Source organism: Acomys russatus, chromosome 15 (genome assembly GCF_903995435.1).
Source record: "Acomys russatus chromosome 15, mAcoRus1.1, whole genome shotgun sequence".
NCBI lineage: Eukaryota > Metazoa > Chordata > Mammalia > Rodentia > Muridae > Acomys > Acomys russatus.
In genome coordinates, this window is record NC_067151.1 from 12,214,533 (window position 1) to 12,233,373 (window position 18,841).

At 48.1% G+C, this 18,841-nt stretch overlaps 2 protein-coding genes across 3 annotated transcripts in view; one reads left to right on the forward strand and one right to left on the reverse strand.

Moving 5' to 3' along the window:
- Nucleotides 1-7,826: 7,826 nt before the first annotated feature.
- Nucleotides 7,827-18,841, forward strand: part of Usp13 (ubiquitin specific peptidase 13) — a 105,557-nt gene continuing 94,542 nt past the window's right edge. The window contains exon 1 of one of the 2 annotated variants that reach the window (XM_051157044.1): nucleotides 7,827-8,111. In XM_051157044.1, the coding sequence (XP_051013001.1) occupies nucleotides 7,950-8,111 (162 nt within the window). In that variant the 5' untranslated portion in view covers nucleotides 7,827-7,949. The remainder of the gene's footprint in view (nucleotides 8,112-18,841) is intronic. The other variant, XM_051157043.1, reaches the window with a different exon arrangement.
- LOC127199159 (40S ribosomal protein S11-like) lies at nucleotides 16,650-17,149 on the reverse strand. The gene has a single exon (XM_051157045.1). The coding sequence runs from the start codon at nucleotides 17,124-17,126 to the stop codon at nucleotides 16,650-16,652; it is 477 nt and encodes a 158-aa protein (XP_051013002.1). The 5' UTR covers nucleotides 17,127-17,149.

Consider the following 18,841-nt stretch of genomic DNA (forward strand, 5'->3'; position numbering starts at 1 on the left):
CAGATGGCCAGTGCAAAGTCTGGACCAAGTGCTGCCTCAGGCTACATGGCAACAAGAGCTAGAGGTCTCTTGGCATAGCAGAGGAGCGAGGAGACTCAAGAGACAGAATTGCTGAGTTCAGTCCATCAGGCATGTTTCCAGCAGGGCCTGGAATCTTTTCAAGGCAATTCACTAATTGCCCCCCTGGCTCAGAATGCTAATGACAGGAATTAATGGCAGACTTTCTTATGCCCGTGCTGATGACAAGGCCTGGGTGGACATTTTGGGTGGCAGAGATTCACTGCCAGAAGCGAACCCAGTAGCTTATCACATCAGGCCGAGGTCCAAATGGAAGTAATGGATCTCCGAGGCGACTAATGCACACAGCTCTGACAGTGGTTCACCACGGGGTACTCAAGAGTGGATGCAGTGGGCAGTCCATGAAACTGTCAAATTCCACTCTCACCAAGGCAAGCTGCCACACTCAGTAGTTGGTGGCCATATCCACGTGGAACTTGAAGGCCCCAGAGCTCCTTGGTGGGAGACGAGGCCAGGTTCCTAGAAGAAGGGAGGTTCAGTATCATTGTGTGAGGATGCTGTGCACATCCCCCGACTCTCCTCTGCAGCCACTCCCTGAGGAGTTATGTGATTCAGGTCTTGCAGAGACCACTGGAAATTGGTTTTGAGCAAAACTGGAGCATATTCGGGTACCTGTTCTCTCTGCCAGGAGCAGCTTATTGGGCGGGGGGGGGGGGGGGTTGGCTAACGCAGCTCTTGCTGGGCCCAGTAGGACCCTCAGCTCGTCTTTCAGGTAGTACCTAAGTTTCTGAAGGCATTGTTGGAATCCATTGTCCAGCAACTCCACACTGGATCACTAACCCATGGGGACATGATGACCATAGCAGAGAGGACCAGAAAGATGAGCTGGTCCTCCCTTCCCCAACACACTACAACTATGATGGAAACTTCAGTCTTGGAATTGGCAAAGACCAAGATGTGGACATAGTTGGTCTCACCATGCTGTCTGTCCTTGGCTTTGGACCGGAAAACCATGACAATGACCTGCCAACAGTGAACACTGTGGCACCTTCAGTCTGTTTGGTGTTTCAGAGACAATCTCCTGGAAAACGAGTTAACATAGCTCTTGCAGCTGGCTTGCAGCTACTGGTTTCTCACTGAGTTATCCCTGAGAATAAAATCACATGACCTACTCCCTTACTGTGGGTCATTTCAAATACCCGATTCCAAGTCTTCTTTGACCAGGGTGGAGAAGAATGTTAGTTCAGAACATGGGTGTTCTGGCAAGAGATCACATCCAAATACCTTCTAGGTCTATGTGATTTGCTGGCAAGAGATCACACCCAAATACCTTCTAGGTCTGTGTGATCCAACTGGAATACAAACACGCCTTTAGTACAGAAAACAGAGGCAAGCAGATCTGAGTTCAAGGTCAGGCTGGTATAGAGCAAGTATCAGGTAAAGAAAAGCTTAGGTCCAGGTATGGTGGTGCATGCCTTTAATCCAAAACAATGAAGGTAACGTTAGTTTGTAGAAGGAAGCACCCATGTTTGAAAGTGATGTCTAATTAAGTGGCAGAAAAGGTGATGAATCAGAGAAGATTTGACAAAATAGGATCTGCCCAATGCTCACAAGAAGAGAGAGGAAAGGGAAACTTCTTAAAAGGTAGTTTTACAGAGAGGAGACAGTTTTTACCAGGACAGCAGTAGAGAGATGGGTTACACAGAACTCTGCTGTAGATGGAATGAGTCAGAGAATGAGAAGAGGCCAGAACAGAAGAGCAGATTGCTGACTTAGTTTGAGGCCAAGCAGAGCAATTCTGGGCCAAGAGAGAGAAGCCAGATTAAATAAATCAGCTGGGAGAAGAGTTTGAGCCAGAACAGCTGAGTTGAACAGCTAGGTTAGATTGTATGGAGGCTAGAAGCTTCCAGGACAAGGCCTAGGTTAGCAGACAGAGGCAGTAGTAAACCTCCCAGACAACAAAAGCAAGGAGAATAAAAGCTACTTTTACACCAGGGTTTGGCAAATCTTCTGTGTAAAGGTTGTATGGTAAATATGCCTGCTGTTTAGGCCATCAGATATCTGACCCATCTATTCGCCTTCACCATTGCAGCAGGAATGCAGCCTCGGCTCTGACAGAGATAGGCTGCCACCTACCTAGTCCTGGTCTTTGCCAGCAACCTGCACAGGGCACAATGCTAATCCCTACAGAGATGATAATGTGCAGATGGGACTCAGGACAGGATGGTAGGTGCCCTTTGGCAGAAAGTAAGAGACATATTCATATTCTGAAGAAATACAGGGCATAGCATGGGGCAAAATTTCTGGGGAGGGCCTACTAATTATTGGCTATCTTTGTGTCTTTGTGACCGTAATATTTGATTCAAACAGCTTAAGCTGTTAAGGGGGAAAGGATTTTTTTTTTTTTTTTTTAACCTCACGGTTTCCAAGAGTTCAGTTTATCATGGTAAAGCTTCAGTGAGCTTCCTGGGATTCTTTGGAATCCCATGTCAAACGTAGAGACCTTTGACCAACTTGCTGGGCTCTGACGATTCTCATAGCAGTTTCTCCACCACCCAGGAAGATGCTCTCCCTGTCTGCCGGTCAGCACTACAAGGATGGTGTCAGAGTGCCTTGAAAGATGACTTGCCCATCGATGTAAATATCCTGTGAGACAGACTCCTGAAGGACCATGGAAGACATTACACACAATGAGCAGGCAGTGGGTCTCCTGGAAAGCTGAATAGTGGCTTACCTCATTCTGACGTTGAGAGCTAACCCACAGAGTTAGCTCATTCTGACACAAGCCTACCATCTAGTTAGATGATTATCTATGAACTTAACGGCAGGAACAGGCTTACTTTATATGTGTGGTGAAAGGGACAAGGAAGAGCCAGCAGAGGAAAAAAAAAAAACATTTCCCTGGGATTCATGAAAAATAAATGCTATGCTGGTTAGTGTTTGTCAACATGACAGAAGCTAGAGTCACCAGGGACGAGAAAGCATCAATTGAGGACTTGCCTCTGTCAGATTGGCCTGTAGGCAACTCTGTGGAACATTTTCTTTATTAATAATTAACATGGGAGGGCCTATCCCAATGTAGGCAGTGCCACCCAAGGCAGGTGCACCTGGGTTTTATAAGAAAGTAGACTGACTACGTAATGACATTGTGTGACAAGACTTTTCTTGGGAAGATGCTACAGGCACATTGACTTCATATATATATATATATATACATATATATGCATATGCATATATATATGAATATGCATGCATATGTGCAGAGGACTGGTACAGGCCCGTGAGCTTGCTGCATCAATCTCTGTAAGCTAACATGAGCCTGGCTTAGCTGACTCAGAGCACCTTGTTCGCCAGGTGTCCTCCATCCTCTCTGGCTCTTCCGCTCTTTCTGCCTTCTCTTCTTCTGGACAACCTGTGCTCTGAGAGGAGGGATTTGATGGAGACATCCCATTTGGACTCTTTCTCTCTTGTAATGTCTGGCTGTGGGTCTCTGCATGTGTTCCCGTTTGCTGTGGGAGGAAGCCTCCCTGATGGGGGCTGGATATGGCACTGATCATTAGGTGACTTGGCTGTTCTAAACCTCTTCCAGGCAGCTTGGCTGGTCTCTGCTTCTTCCCAGCAGCTGGTCTGGTCTCAAAGTCATCTTTGTAGCTTGGCTTGTCTGGGAGTGACTTTCAGCAGCATTTACTGTTTTATTCTGGGAAAGGAGTGAATCTGATCAGTTTTAGGGACTTCCTGAAGCTAATTTGAGTTATTTACCTTCTGGCTTAAGAAACTTTTCCTAGCATGCCTTTAATCCCAGCACTCAGGAGGCAGAGGCAGGCAGATCGCTGTGAGTTCAAGGCCAGCCTGGTCTACAAAGTGAGCCCAGGACAGCCAAGGCTACACAGAGAAACACTGTCTCAAGAAAAAGAAACTTTTCTTAAGGATTAAATGTTACCATCTTAGAGGGAACAGCTACAGAACACACGGGTAACAGCCAGTAAGCCCCTCTCTTCTATGGCCTCTGCTTTGGTTTCTGCCTTTGATACACTGATGATGGACTGTCACTCTTTTTGTTTTCTAAGCCACTGGGGTCCATTTAGTGCTGCCTGCTGGAACGTTGACTGATCTTGCCAGTTTGTACTCCTATGTCTTGTGCAGGCAACTACATGGTGTGTTCGTGAATGCAATGGCTATGGCAGTCCCACAAGACAGCCTTCCACAGCACTCCTCTCTACCTTCTAGCTCTTCTTTCCCCGTCCACTTCCTTGCTGTCATTGATGGTGCTAAGCACAGTCACTTATTCTGGGCAAGCTGACCAGTAGTAGTGAGTCTGCATTGACTGCTGCTTATTGCAGAAAGAAGCTTCTTTGGCTAAGGTTGAGAGCTGCATTACTGATATAACTATTTAGAAGGCAGTTTGACAACATGTCCATTTAGCAAAGCAACATTAATAGTTTCCCTGTTGCGGGGGGGTGGGGGGGTGGTGGGGCTTATGGCTTCCTGAGTCCATATGCTTTGAACTACATTTAAGAGTATCAGGTATGAATTCTCTCCCATGGAGCAGGCATCAAATTTGATTGGTTAGCCTATAGTATTCATGCCAGCTCTTAATATTTGCATAGCAAATGCTTTTATCCACCGAATCATCTCCCAAGCCCCAAGATAATCTATGTAAGTTTCATGGCTTTGCAGAACAGCCTCAAGGAGAAAACACCACAATTTTCTTTTATCCGTGCCTATTGTTTCTCAGTTAACCAACAGTACTTCTCACAAGGTTTCCCACAGGACTTTACACTCCCCAGGTCTCACCATAAGTGGCTCTTTGGGATCACTCACATTACTGGCAAGCCTTTGAGGTCAAGAGCTATTTCCTTAATTGAAATAATGATGATATCTTTTTACTCTGTATACTCCCTTGATTTTCCCTCTTGGCATCAGTCATTACAACTAACATTCACATCACACGTGATGGGACCTCTGTCAGTTTCTCGGAATAACATTTGTGCTGTGAATGTATTTTACAAAAAAAAAAAAAAAAAAAAAAAAAAAAAAAAAAAGAACAAAGCTGACGGCAGAGAGCATTTATTACAGTGTCACTAAGGTGAGTCAGTCACTTGTCAGGTACTTACCGAAGGCCACAAATAAAATGATGTCATTTGGGCTGCCACTGGCATTCTGATATGCAGATAGCTTTTACATGTACCTGTATATGATATCTATATATATGTAAATATATGTGCGTTTATATGCTTGCATTCTTGGTGCAAACCCATTAGCTCTCTGAAAGGCCATAGGTGGGGCCCGAAGTCATTGCAGCACCCAGACTAGTTACTTTTGCTGCAGGAAGCCTCTTTGACTTTGGTGTGTTCTACAAATATATCACTTCCTGTAATTTGTTTTGTTTTGGGATGGATTCTCTTTGTAGTGCTGGCTGGCTTAGATTATATAGTGATGTGTATAGTTAATGCTAGCCTTGAATTTATGGTGTCTTTTGTCTGCCAACTGCTGGGATTACAAGGGTGCAACACCGCTGACTTACCGTCCATCAAGGTTGGTATGCACTGCGTCGATGCGGCAGTAGCCTTTAGCTTTTGCACAGTGGCCATTAGGCTTAAGCCACATGCATCTTTCTCTGCTGAGCCACTGCACTGGGCCTGATTTTAGTTAATCACAAATGTCCCTAATAAGACACTGAAACTGGGTATGGGGGCTCACAGCCTGCAATCTCAGCTACTGGGAACACTGAGGCAGGGGGATAGCTGAGGACATGGCTCAGTGGCCGAGTACACGGATTGTAGCAGCAGGCTCTGAGGCTCTGTCCCAGTGCCGCAGACAAGCAAAGGGAAGGAAAAGCTACCAGAACCACACAGAAAAGTGCAGGGTGGTAAGGAGTCCCCACTGACTGCAGACTCCCTTCCTCTCCACAGTCTTGACAATTATATAGATTGCACATTTTCTAAGAGCTATATGGGGCCAAAAGGCACGCACACAAGTGTGCACAGGACCCTCTCAAGGACACTGTAGGTGGCCAGCCCACACACATTCCTGGCCTGCACACACTAAATCGAGTTTTGTGACTGATGTGACTGATGACAGTCACATCACTGTTTTCAGTAGTGCTCCTACAGTAACTACTTCCTACCAATGGAGTTCCCCCTTTGTTCCCAGTCTCCAGTTATGAACCGTGCTCTAACAAGCAGCCTACCCAGACTGAATTTAAATGTGGCATAAATATCACACGGGATACGCCTTGGAAAATAGTATACGCACATACAATTAACATCAGTGTTCTTAAATTGCCTTCCAGAGTGCCAGGTGTGATGGCGCAGGCCTGAAATCCCAGCACAGGGGGACCAAGTGAGGACAACGGGTTGGATTGAAGCAGGGGGATCACCAGGAGTCAACATCAGCAAGGGATCCAAAGAGAGACTGTTTTAAACAACGATGACCCCGCCCCCAAAAGTGAGTGTCCTTTTCAGGGCTTTGTACTTTTTGTTTCCACCAACTCCCAGTGTATGAGGGTGTTTCTCAAATCCGGACTAATTTGATAAGTCTTTTGTCAGCTGCAACACAAGATGAGAAAAAAAAAAAAAGTCTCACTAATTTGATTTACATTTAATCCGAGGTTGGATTTTTAAGCTTTGACCACTTTAAAATCAAGTTTCGTTGTATCATCAGTTTGTGACCAGGCAGAGATCCTACTAGACAGCAAGGCAGTCAAGTGATGTGTCTAATTCTTTGCTCTGAAGCAATACGAGGAAGAGAAAATTTAGTAACCGCGACTTTAAGGACGATCCTATCGGGAGAGTCATATAAAATGCTTTGGGTTTGTTGCTTCTGGGTATCAGGAAGAGGCATGCTCTGGTGGTATGCTGCACGTAGTTAGGTAGCTTCAGTGGAACTGGACCTGTGTTGTCAGAATGGAATTAAACCTCATTGGAGGAGGGCTGGCTATCTGGTTTTTTTTTTTGTTTTGTTTTTTGTAAGACAGCATCTCACACAGCTAAACCCAGGCTAATCTTGAGCTCCCAATCTCCTTTCTCTATCTCCCGATTGCCTGGGCCTTTTATTTTATTTATTTATTTATTTATTTATTTATTTATTTATTTATTTATGAAAATGTTAGCAATGGGAATGTATGCCACGGGGCTTGTTCCATGCTTTATGCGCACATTTTAAAGCGCTCCCCCCTCGGTTATTTTATTTTGAAGAACCCACAAGCCAGGACAGGACTACACGCATGGATCCTCAAATCAGGCCGCTGGATGTTCGCCAAGGGACCTTGAGCCATCCAGGAGATATTGTAAAGCCAGAGAAAGATAGACTCCCTTATCTTAAGCGGCGGCGGCGCGGGGCTGGGGGGTGGTGTCGCGACAGGCCCCTACTCTTGTAATATTTAAGAAAATATGCCTCTCCCCTCTCCAGGTCCCGTTCTATCCTAATGTCTTTTAAAGAGCTTTGCACGTTTAAAAAAAAAAAAAAAAAAAAAAAAAAAAGTGAGGAGCTAGGAAGAACCTGGGAGCAAGGCGACACCCAAGTCCCACCCACCCCCTTCCCGATCTATGGGGAGGTCACGCAGCGCACCGCTTTTTGTGCGGGCTTCCCCGGACCTGCTCCTGGGCAGCTGGGGATTACATCCTCGAAGTGCGGCCCAGGGCAGGTCGGGAGGCGTACTAGGGGAGCCCCCGGACCTCCCGGGCTCGGATTTCTGCGTCCCTGCCCGCGCGGCATCCCCCTCCCCGCCGCTGCGGCTGGCGCGCGCCCCGCCTGACGCTGCAGCTGGGCCGGCGACTCGCCATTGGATTAAAAATAGCAGCTCCCGCCCGCCGGGGCAAGGGCCGAGCCTCCCAAGTCTGAGCCGATCCCTAGCCGGCGCGGCCGCTGAGCCTAGGTCCGGTTCTCCCGCCGCGTCGCGCTCTTCCCCAGGCCGGCTGCGCGCGGTGGCCATGCAGCGACGGGGCGCCCTGTTCAGCGTGCCGGGCGGCGGCAGGAAAATGGCTGCAGGGGACTTGGGCGAGCTGCTGGTGCCGCACATGCCCACGATCCGCGTGCCCAGGTCCGGGGACCGCGTCTACAAGAACGAGTGCGCCTTTTCCTACGACTCCCCGGTAAGGAAGATCCTAGGCGTAGTCGCTCAGCTGGCGGCCTGGAAAACAGGGTAGCGCGCAGGGCAGGGGACCCGATGAGTTGCGGGCCCCGGACCTCGTTCTCTTTCTGTTTCTCCTCCCCCTGGCGCAGGATTTGGCGCGCCTTACTCCCACCCCCTCCCCCGGGCACCAAGTGAGCACGCCTCGGGCTGCGGCGGCCGAAGATTGGGTCCTCTGGGGCCTTTACTCCGCTAGCCTGCGGCTGGGCTGCCGGGCCCCAGATCCTCAGCATTCCGCCTAAAGCCCCAGCACCGAGAAAGGCAAAGAAGAGTTAGTCCAGGGTTCCGAGCAGCTCTCTCGGGTGACAGAGGGCGGGGATGTGGTGGGTGAAGAGTCAGTCCCTTTAGCCTGCGGCGCGCACAGTCTCTCTCTCTCTCTCTCTTCTCTCTCTCTCTCTCTCTCTCTCTCTCTCTCTCTCCTCTCTCTCCTCTCTCTCTCTCTCCCCTCTCTCTCTTCTCTCTCTCCCCTCTCTCTTCTCTCTCTCTCTCTCTCTCTCTCTCTCTCTCTCTCTCTCTCTCTCTCTCTCTCTCTCTCTCTCTCTCTCTCTCTCTCTCTCTCTCTCTCTCTCTCTCTCTCTCTCTCTCTCTCTCCCGCCCCGGGGGGGTTCCACTGCGGGACAATGCTGACGGCCTCTGAGCTCGCCTCCCCCTCCATTCCCCACCCTCGTCCTTTCTGGCCATGGCCAGGTCCGGTGGTCCCACTAAGGCAGCAGAAATAAGAGATCTGTCTCTGGCTTATGATGGCTCCCTAAAGCCTTACTCAAATCTTTCCCTTCTAAGTGAGTCACTGGGCTGACTGTGCGCTATGTGAATTATTAAAAGTTCACTCCTGAATCGTGACCCTGCAGGAGGGAGGGGAAGTTAAGCGGCATCCTAGCCCTCCACCTGGAAGGTTTTCATCCGGGTGGAGGTTGTGAGATTGTGAAAACCTGTAAGGCAGAAGCAGCATGAAATGCCCCCTTCAGTAGTCAAAATGGGCTTCAAAGTGACTCAGCTGTCTGGCAGCTATCTGTCTTTTTGAGGACCGGGCTATTTTTATCCCTCCACTTTGCATCTCATATGTCACCCAGCAGATCTTGGGGCATCCCGAGGTGCATGGGCTGGAGGCAGAGACAGGTTAAGAGATGTTGCCCAACATATTTTATTCTTAGAATATAGAGAGTTATTGGGGGGGAGGGTTGGGAAGGACCCCAACTGAAATGCAAAATCTCAGAAGTTTCCTTTGATTTGGGGTGGTTGAGAGCACTGCTTTGTTTGGTATACTTTAGAGTGATGGCGTTGTTGTCTTTGGGGACCAAACCTCACTGATTCGTTAACTATTTATTTTCGTATCTTTAAAAGAGACCCAGGTAGAGTGGAGCGAAAGATTATATTCAGTAGTTAGCGTATTTTGACGACATTAGTCACAGTGACCGTTCACACAAGCCATTGGAACCTGTTACCTACAACGTTCTTGGAAAGGCCACTTTTTAGGTTGTGTGGACCCTCTGGGGTAGGTTACAGGAAAAACACCCGAGAGTGGAGCATGGCTAGCTTAAGCCAGGGACAGACTGCAGACACAGTAAGGTGGCCTGACTCCTCAGGACGAATAAAATGGCTTTCTCAATGGTGGACTGGTTGGTTTTCAAGCTCTGCTCATAGACTCTTACTTCAGGCAGGTGTGAGAAAAAGCCGGTTGTAACTGGTTTCCACAGATAGGAGCTGTCTCTCTGTGTCACTCTAGTAGCTTTTTGTCCATGTAAGCGATGATTTCATGTGTGTTGCCATGTTCCTTGAGGGAGACTGTTTACAGGCTATGAATCATCCTGTTTCGTTATCTGTATTTCAGGGAAGATGACGTGGGCTTGTCACTGATAATTTAAAGCACGGTGCCTGATAGTGAGAAGTCGTTTCCCGAGGGACTTTATCGGTTTATTGAGGATCCAGTGTTTTCTGTGAAATTAACTTAGTGCCAGCTCACACATGTGAGAAACACAGCTGGATAGTGCCAAACACAGCAAAAACTTTCATTCCTAAGTGCCAAGGGACTTTGAGAGAAAGGTCAAAACCAGTTATATTGAGGTGGGGGAAGACATTTTCCTTTCAGACAGTTTTGAAAAAGCTCCTAGCTAGAGATGATGAAAGACAAAGTAGGTGGACATTCCAAGCAAGTGGAATTATATGGGCAAATACACAAAGCACAGATATTTCCTTCTTGTTTGCTTATAATGTGTGGTAGATTTCTGCCTGGTAGGATAAAACCCCTGACAGGAGCAGCCGCTGAGAGGTAAGATTTACGTTGCCTCACTGTGTAGTCTATGTTAGAGGGGAGGGCGTGGTGGAACAGCTAGGAGTGTGTGGCCGCTCAGGGAAGCGGAAGGCTCAGGCCACCGTCAGAAGCAGATATGACCCCCAGTGACCCATTTCTACTAGTCAGAGTAGAGCAAAGGTTCTGCCACCCCCATCCTTAACAGTGCCACCATCTGGGGCATGGGGTGGGCATGGGGTGTGGTGTTGGGGATGGCCTCAAATCATGGCACCAAATAAGAAAGAAGTAGAAAGAAGGCCTTGAATCCCGAAAAAGGGCTTGATTTTCATTAATGTATTTGTTTGGTTTTGGTGCTGGCTTTTAACTCAGGACTTTATACACACTAACCTCATACTCAGCCATTGAACTGTATCTTGGTTGTAGGTCCTTATACAAGCTAAACAAGCGCTCTGCCAGTGAGCTATGTCCCCATATGTCTTTTTATGTCACCTATATCTTTTTATAATTTGAAATAGGGTCTCAATGGATTGCTGAGGCAACTTAAACTTATTCTGAAGCCCAGGCTGACCTTGAACTTGAGATTTTTCTACTTCAGCTTCCTAAATAGCTGGGATCTGTGCCTGGGCTTAGAAAGCTATTTTATTTTATTTTTTAAAGAAATTATTTCATTGATTAATGTGTGTGTGTGTGTGTGTGTGTGTGTGTGTGTGTGTGTGTATGTCTGTGTGTGTGCATGTGTGTGTGTATGTGCATGTGTATGTGTGTGTGTGTGTGTGTGTATGTCTGTGTGTGTGCATGTGTGTGTATGTGCATGTGTATGTGTGTGTGTGTGTGTGTGTGTGTGCACGTGTATGCACATGCTTGTGTGTGTGTGTCTTGCTTGTTGAGGTTGGAGCACTACCTGCTGCCTGAACAGAAAAGGGTGCGCTTCTGCTGCCATCACTTGATTTTGGCTCTAAAAAAGCTACTTTTAGGGTAACATGGCTTCATGCGTGTTATGGTTTGAATATGAAACATCCTTTCGGGTTCATCTGTAAGGGGATTATTCCCCAGCTTATGGCATGGCCGTTTTGGGAGAGTCTGGAAACTTCAGGACATTAGATGTAGCAAAGGAAGTGAGTTGCTGGGGGTGGGTCTTCGTCGGGAGTCTTGCTCTTGGCTTGTTCCTAGTTCTCTCTGCTCCTATCTGCCATGAGATATAAAGCACCTCTACCACACTCCTACCACTGTGGGGTCTCTGCTCAAGTGCATGGGGCCACACGACCACAAGCAAGATAGATTATAACCCCTCCGCTCCAGTTGTCCCCTCAGCGTTTTAGATACAGTGATGGAAAGTAGCTACTGCAAAGTAAGGCTGAAGGAAGACAGTGAGTCCAAGTGTCTGTATCGTGGACGACGGACCAGGCTGTAGGCACAGTCGTAAGAGCTTTGAAGGCTGAGGTGTGAAGGGCGGTGTGACGCTCAGCTGATCTCAGCACTCCCCACTTCCCTCCCACAGAGCTTAGTACAGAGTTGATGCTGAAGGTAAGTTGGATCCCCGACCTCTTTGGTTTTGCCCGGGTCTAACCTCTGGCCTCAGCGTCGTTCAGTTCAACTCCACTTGATGTGGTTCATCTCACAGGTCTGTAATGTCCTTTCTAGTGGAGCGGGATGTCAGATACTGTGCTGAAAATTTTGTGAGGCCAAGAGAGGGCATTGTGCTGGGTCCCTCATCTACTCACTGCCTTCACGCACCCAACGTGGTGCTCTCTGGTGCTGCGTTGTTCCTTTGTGCTGTGTCCCTCCTTCTCAGGTCTAGTCAGGCCAGGCTTTTCACTGTGCAACACTCATTCCCTTGTCTGATGCTGCTTTCCCCTTGTGATCACTTACCAAGGCTCTTTCTCATCTGTTTCTGACACCATCGTGTCCTGCAGTGCCTACGCTGCACAGTCTGTGTGGTACACAGGCTCTTGCACTTAGGTCTCGCCTCTTCCATACTCATTTTCTTTCTATTTAATTTATTCTTTAATTCTTTCTTTTTTTAAAAAAAATATTTATTTATTACTTATACAGTATTCAGAGGGCACCAGATCTCATTACAAATGGTTACGAATCACCATGTGGTTGCTGGGAATTGAACTCAGGACCTTTGGAAGAACAGCCAGTGCTCTTAACCTCTGAGCCATCTCTCCAGCCCTATCCCTTTAATTCTTATTTTTGAAACATTTACTAGGTGTGAGGTCTTGGACGAAGTCGGAGGTTCTGTTCAGGACATACCACTCTCCTCTGATTGCAGAGCGAGCTTCTTGTCTGTCCCTTGTTGTCTTAACCATCGTTTGTGTTGTTATAACAAAATCCCTCACAAAAATCCATTTTGGCTTGCTGTCGAGGGTGCAGTCCTTTTGAGGTGGCCGGGAAGTCATGGTGGCAGGGGTTCGAAGAAGCTTGCGTCCACAGGCAGGAACAGGGCAGTGGACGCTGGTGTTCAGTTGCTTTTCTTATTTTCATTCAGTCTAGAACCCCAGCACATGGGATAGCCACCCACATCTCCCCACCACAGTGAACCCAAACGAGTAAGTCCCCTCCCAGCCATGGTGAGCTTTGTCTCCTAGGTGATGCCGGGTCCTGTCAAATTGGCAGTGAATGTTAACGGTCACACTGGCCTTATCTTGGATCACTGAAAAGAGCAGGCTTCGGAGAAGGCAGGCTGTGTTGGCAAGTTGTCTGAGGGAAAGGAAAGGGTAGTGACATGGAGCCCTGGCTTACCAGCCTGCAGCTGGCAACAGGCCCCAGGAGGGGATGCTGTGGGATGCACCTCCAGCCTTCCACTTGAGGTGCAGAAGAGGGGAGGATATTTGTCTTCTGGCCTCCCCCCCTGTCCCTGCTAGGCCAAGTGTTGATCCAGGACACACCCCTCGCTTTCCAGCTCAGCATTTGTTCTGGAAGCCTTCTTCAGCACCCTAGGCTTTCAGGAGCAGCAGCAGCAGCAGCAGCTGAGAGGAGCCATTCGGCAGCTCATGGTGCTGCCCAAGGCGTGAGGGAAGGAAGAACTGTCCTGGAACCTCTTTCCAGTAGCAGGGCTGTTTGTCAATGAGAAACTTCTCTTCCGTTTCCCGAGGGTCTCTGATGGCTGGGTCTGTCTTCCCAGGAGACAGGTGGAGAAGGGCCTGGTAGTCATGACTGACTTAGCCAACCAGGGAAGGTTTGCAAGCACACCTGCTTGTGGGAAAACTTCAAAGTAGGGGCCAAGTGTCACTCACACGCCTGCTACAGTGTCAGGTGTTGCCTGGAACTGTTAGAAAATGGGAGTTTGGGGGAGTTTTTGCTCCCAGCCCAGATCTTTTGAAACAGGAATAGCATAGGAGGCCAGTTCTTTGTGTTTTTGAAACAATTTCGCAGGGGCTGGGGAGATGGCTCGGTCAGTGCAGTACTTGCCACGCAAGCGTGAAGCCCTGAGTTTGGATCTTTAGACCTCATGTAAGAAGCTGGGCACTGTGGCACGTGTCTGCAGTTCCAGTGCTGGGGAGATGGGAGGATTCCTGGGCTTGCTGGCCAGCCAGTCTAGCTGGACGGTCCAGCTCTAGGTTCAGTGAGAAGCCTTGTCTCAAAGGATAAGGCGAGGAATGATCGAGAAAGACATATAACGTTGTCCTTTGGTCTCCCTCATGCCTCCCCCAGGTGAACACGCACACATATACCCATGGATGCATGCTGATACATGAACACAGGTGAACATACATACATACATACATACTGGCACATACAAACAAAAGCTCACACACAGACACAGACATTTTTTTGTTTTGCTTTTTGTAATTTTATTAATTTATTCATATTACATCTCAATGGTTATCCCCTCCCTTGTATCCTCCCATTCCTCCCTCCCTCCCTCCTATTTTCCCCTTACTCCCCTCCCCTATGACTGCAGACACATACATTTTAACAAATGCCTTTTATTAGCCTATATTAATTCTACATAATAATAGGTTTCATTATGACATTTTCATGCATATGTATGTATATATAACGATTTTCGATCACATCAATTCATTGCTCTCTTGTCCCCCTTCAGCCCTGATGACCTTCTTTCTCCCCAATTAGTCCCCTTCTGCTTTCATATTTGACCATGCTACTTCTTCCACTATAATTTTGAGTGTTCTAGTTACCTCATATAACTCGCGTAATAGCAGTGCGCACACTGGTTTATTTCGTATAGATGTCTCTATGCATGGTGCAGCGTATATCGGGATTTTTTCCCCCTTAAAAGCTGCATAGTATTCCATTGTATAGACAGGTGCTCCCTTCTTCATTTGTTTATCTGGGTATTGGATCGCTTCTCCCTTTGCCTTCTGTGAATTATGCCTTGACAAACAGCATTTGCCTCTTCTGACATCTTGTCTGTCAGTCACGAGATCTGGAGGAGCCTCCTCTCTCACTTATATGCCAAGGCTCAAACCCTCATCAGCTCTTGCTGGGCCTTTCCAGAAGCTTCTTGACCCAGAACCTTGCTCTCCTACCAGTCTGGCATACTGTCCTCTGAAAACTTTCTAGATGCCTGTTTGATATAATTTCCTGCCCAGAACCCCACAGGGCTGCCGTTAGTTGACTCTACCTCAGCTTTTATGTTGCTCACCCACCTGTCCAGTGCTTAGCTCAGCTCCCGGATGCCTTTCCCAGTCTTAGGAGTTCCTTACTTTGTTTTTTTTCTCCCTTGCTTTTATTTTGTTTTTCAGCACCTTTTTTTTTTTGGGGGGGGGGTTGTTTGTTTGTTTTTGTTTATTTTGTTTTTCTGTTTCTGTTTTCCTTTTTTGGTTGCTGTCCATGAAGAGCACAGATTGTTCAAACCACGGAATAAGTAAGGCCAGGCCAGAATAGAGAATTAAAGGGAAAAGAACAGAAAGGCGAAAATCACACCCATTTCTAAGTCTGTGTTACTGAGTCTGGATCTTTTCTGTTTGCTTATTTTTAAGGCCCTGAACATATATTTTGGAATGAAAAACCCTTACTAAGAATTACAAATGTCATACTTTTATTGTTGAAGTCTTAAGTTTGACCCTTGAGACATCAGGAAATGATGTCTTGTATGCTTTGAGTAATGTGATTCTAGATGCCCCAGGAGCTTTGTAGACTTGACTCCCATAACATTCCCTGGGGAGAGGCCATAGCGGCCCAGTCTCTGTGCATGCCACCAGGGCTGTGCTGTCATTCATATTCAGTGCTGTGTGATTGGTCCCAGACTGCCTTGTCTGTGTGCACAGAGGCTGTCTGAAAAAGAGCTGGAATGTCAGGGAAGTTCAGTAGTGACGTGAATACGATGGATCTGTGCATGCACAATACTGGCCTGAGATGATGCCCAGGATGCAGGCTAATGCATGTTTCCAGTGATAAGAAACAAAATCTTTTTGTTTAGTGAGTAGAGTACTTGCCCAGCATGTAAACAGCCCTGGTTTAGTTCGAGAAAATGCACAAAACCAGGACAATAGTGCAAGCTTGCCAGCCCAGCACTAGAGAAATGGAGGCGAGAGGTTCAGGAGGTCAAGGTCATCGTAGTGAGTTCAAGGCCAGTCTGGACTACATGAAACCCTTATTCTTCCATCCTCATTTTGTTTAGTGTCACTGAGTCAGTCAATCTTCTTATTTAGATCCCTCCATTTAGCCTGCACTGGGGTCGGTGACACAGTGGCAGAAGTGTGGATAAATGGAGGACACAGAGGCCCATGGGCAGCAGGAAGTGATGGACCTCTGTACATCCCACTTTAATGTGTCCATTATGGGCCCACCAAGCAGGGGAGACTTTGCTGCACAAGTTCTGTGTACATGGGTATAACTGGCAGAAGGGACATAGTTCCTGTGGCTGCCCTGTTTCACAGGTGACAAAACAGAGTCAGAGAGGTTAGGTGACTGCTTCTAGGGCTCGTTCAGAGTCTGGTGTATAACAGATGTGACGTAAGCTCTGATGTGTTATGCGGTTGGACCCCATCCCACGCAAAGCACTTACAGGATATTTAAATGCAGCATTTAAACGTGTGTCTTAGGCAGGGTTTCATTGCCGTGAAGAGGCAGCATGACCAGGGCAACTCTTAGTTGGACAACATTTAGTTGGGGCTGGCTTACGGTTCAGAGGTTTTGTCCATTATCATCATGGCGGTGAGCATGGCCGAGTGCAAGCACACATGGTGCTGGAGGAACCGAGAGTTCTACATCTTTTTTTTTTTTTTTTTTTTTTTTAAGTTGGAAAATAACTTTATTTGCTCTGAGGAGGCCTGTGCCCCCTCAGAACTTCTGAAACTGCTTCTTGGTGCCGGCAGCCTTGGTAACCTTGAGCACATTGAACCGAACGGTCTTGCTCAGGGGCCTGCACTCTCCCACGGTGACGATGTCGCAGATCTGCACATCCCTGAAGCAAGGCGACAGGTGCACAGACATGTTCTTGTGGCGCTTCTCAAAGCGATTGTACTTCCGGATGTAATGGAGGTAGTCCCTGCGGATGACAATGGTCCTCTGCATCTTCATCTTTGTCACCACACCAGACAGGATCCAACCTCGGATGGAGACGTTACCCGTGAAGGGGCATTTCTTGTCTATATAGGTGCCTTCGATGGCCTCCTTGGGCGTCTTGAAGCCTAGACCGATGTTTTTATAGTACCGAGGGAGTTTTTCCTTGCCGGTTTCTCCCAGCAAAACACGTTTCTTGTTTTGAAAGATTGTAGGTTGCTTTTGGTAAGCACGCTCCGTCTGAATGTCTGCCATCTTCCCGGCAGCCTGAGAAAAAAGAGAGCCGAGAGTTCTACATCTTGATCTACAAGTCGCAAGGAGGAGGCTGGATTCTACACTGCGCAGAGCTTGAGCATAGGAGACCTCAAAGCCAGTCCCCATAGTGACACACTTCCTCCAATGAGGCCACGCCTACTCCAACAAGGCCACACCTCCTAAAAGTGCTACTTCCTATGGGCTAAGAGTTCAGACACATGAATCAATGGGGGGCCAGAGCTATTCACACCACCACAGTACGCGTGCAGATTTCAAGTCTGAGAACAAGCAATGCATCTGGCTTGGGCTCTTAGAAGGATCCACCCTGGGTAGCTTGTTGGAGGAGGGCGTGAGGGTGTAGAGGTCTTTCATGTGTTTGAGACAGTAAATTGTCTTCTGGAGGAGCCAGCCATTGAGGAGACTGGGCAGCAGTCTGCTCATTACTCCATGTGCTGTAAAGGATGATGGTTTGGGTAAGGTTTGACCTGGTGGAGAGCTGGCAGTAGTGTCAAGTTTCTGTAATCTTAGCACGTAGGATGTGGAGGACCAAAAGTTTGAGACCAGCCTTGGCTCTGTAGGCAAGTTCAAGGATAGCCTGGGCTACTACACAAGACCCTGTCTCAAAACAAGATCAGGTCATACAGGCTGGCCGCTTAGGACAGAGGGAACAGACAGGCTGGAGGACAGGTGGGTGCTCTTCTTGAAGTGGAATGCAGCTGAGGTGCGGATTGCAGGGGGTTGGGAGCCTGGAGCTAAGGGTCCAAATAGAACGTTGTGTTCGTGCTGGAAGATAGCCCTCCCTCAGGACAACAGCCATGGGGACGATGCTTGAGGAAGCAGTAATAACCCTGCAGAGTCCACAGAGGACTCCTCCTCCTGGGGATGGAGGGTGCCAAGGGCAGCAGTGAGAGATGTGAGACAGGAAATCCAAGTGCGCCGGCTGTGACTCTGTGCAGCCCTGCAGGTTAGGAACTGCAGGGATCTCAGAGGCCAGGGGTCTGGGAATGTGGTAGCACCTGTTTGAGTGCTCTGGATTTGTGCTCCTGGAATGTTGTCACCTGCTTTTGGAGGAAGCAGTGCCTGCTGTGTCCTTGTCACCTTTCTGCTGACTGGCTCGAGCTCAGAGACCCTCGGGCTCTAGGAGCCTTAGGTAGTATTTTCTCCAAGAGTTACACACGTGAACGTGCTGTGCTGTTCTGGGTAGAATGCACGTGCCTTAAACACACCCTGGCGTAGATTTGCAGTGGGTCACTGCATGCGATTAGCTAGGGAGCAGAAATTCCCTTGTAAGTGGCTGCAGTTATGCAAACTCTCTCCTCGAGAAGTCAAATGCTGTCATCCCTGCACTGGCCAATTCTTTGGGCGTGGCTATGGAGGAGGGGGGTGACCTGGACATAGACATTTGTTCCCAGCCATTCTTAGGAACAGGGTTCTTGGTCTGCTAGGGGCATCAGAAAATAGATTGGCGAGGAGGAAAGAGAGCAGAAGATGGAGAATGTGGGGGAGGGAGTATAAGAAACAGGCTGAAATACTGTTGAATGGGTCCTGTGCATGGCCACTTGGGGGTTCACTGTATTGAATAGCAGGTCTTCAGCCTGAGGCTTTGTGGCGGGCCTCAGCGAGTGCAGGTTCTGAGGATTCTCTCTCCACAGCCCCCTTTGATTTCTGGACATAGCTGATGATGGCAGAAAGATCCGAGGGGATCGCCAGCCAAT

Coding starts and splice junctions, on each gene's coding strand:
- LOC127199159 (XM_051157045.1), bottom strand. CDS start 17,126: ATGGCAGACATTCAGACGGAGCGTGCTTACCAAAAGCAACCTACAATC.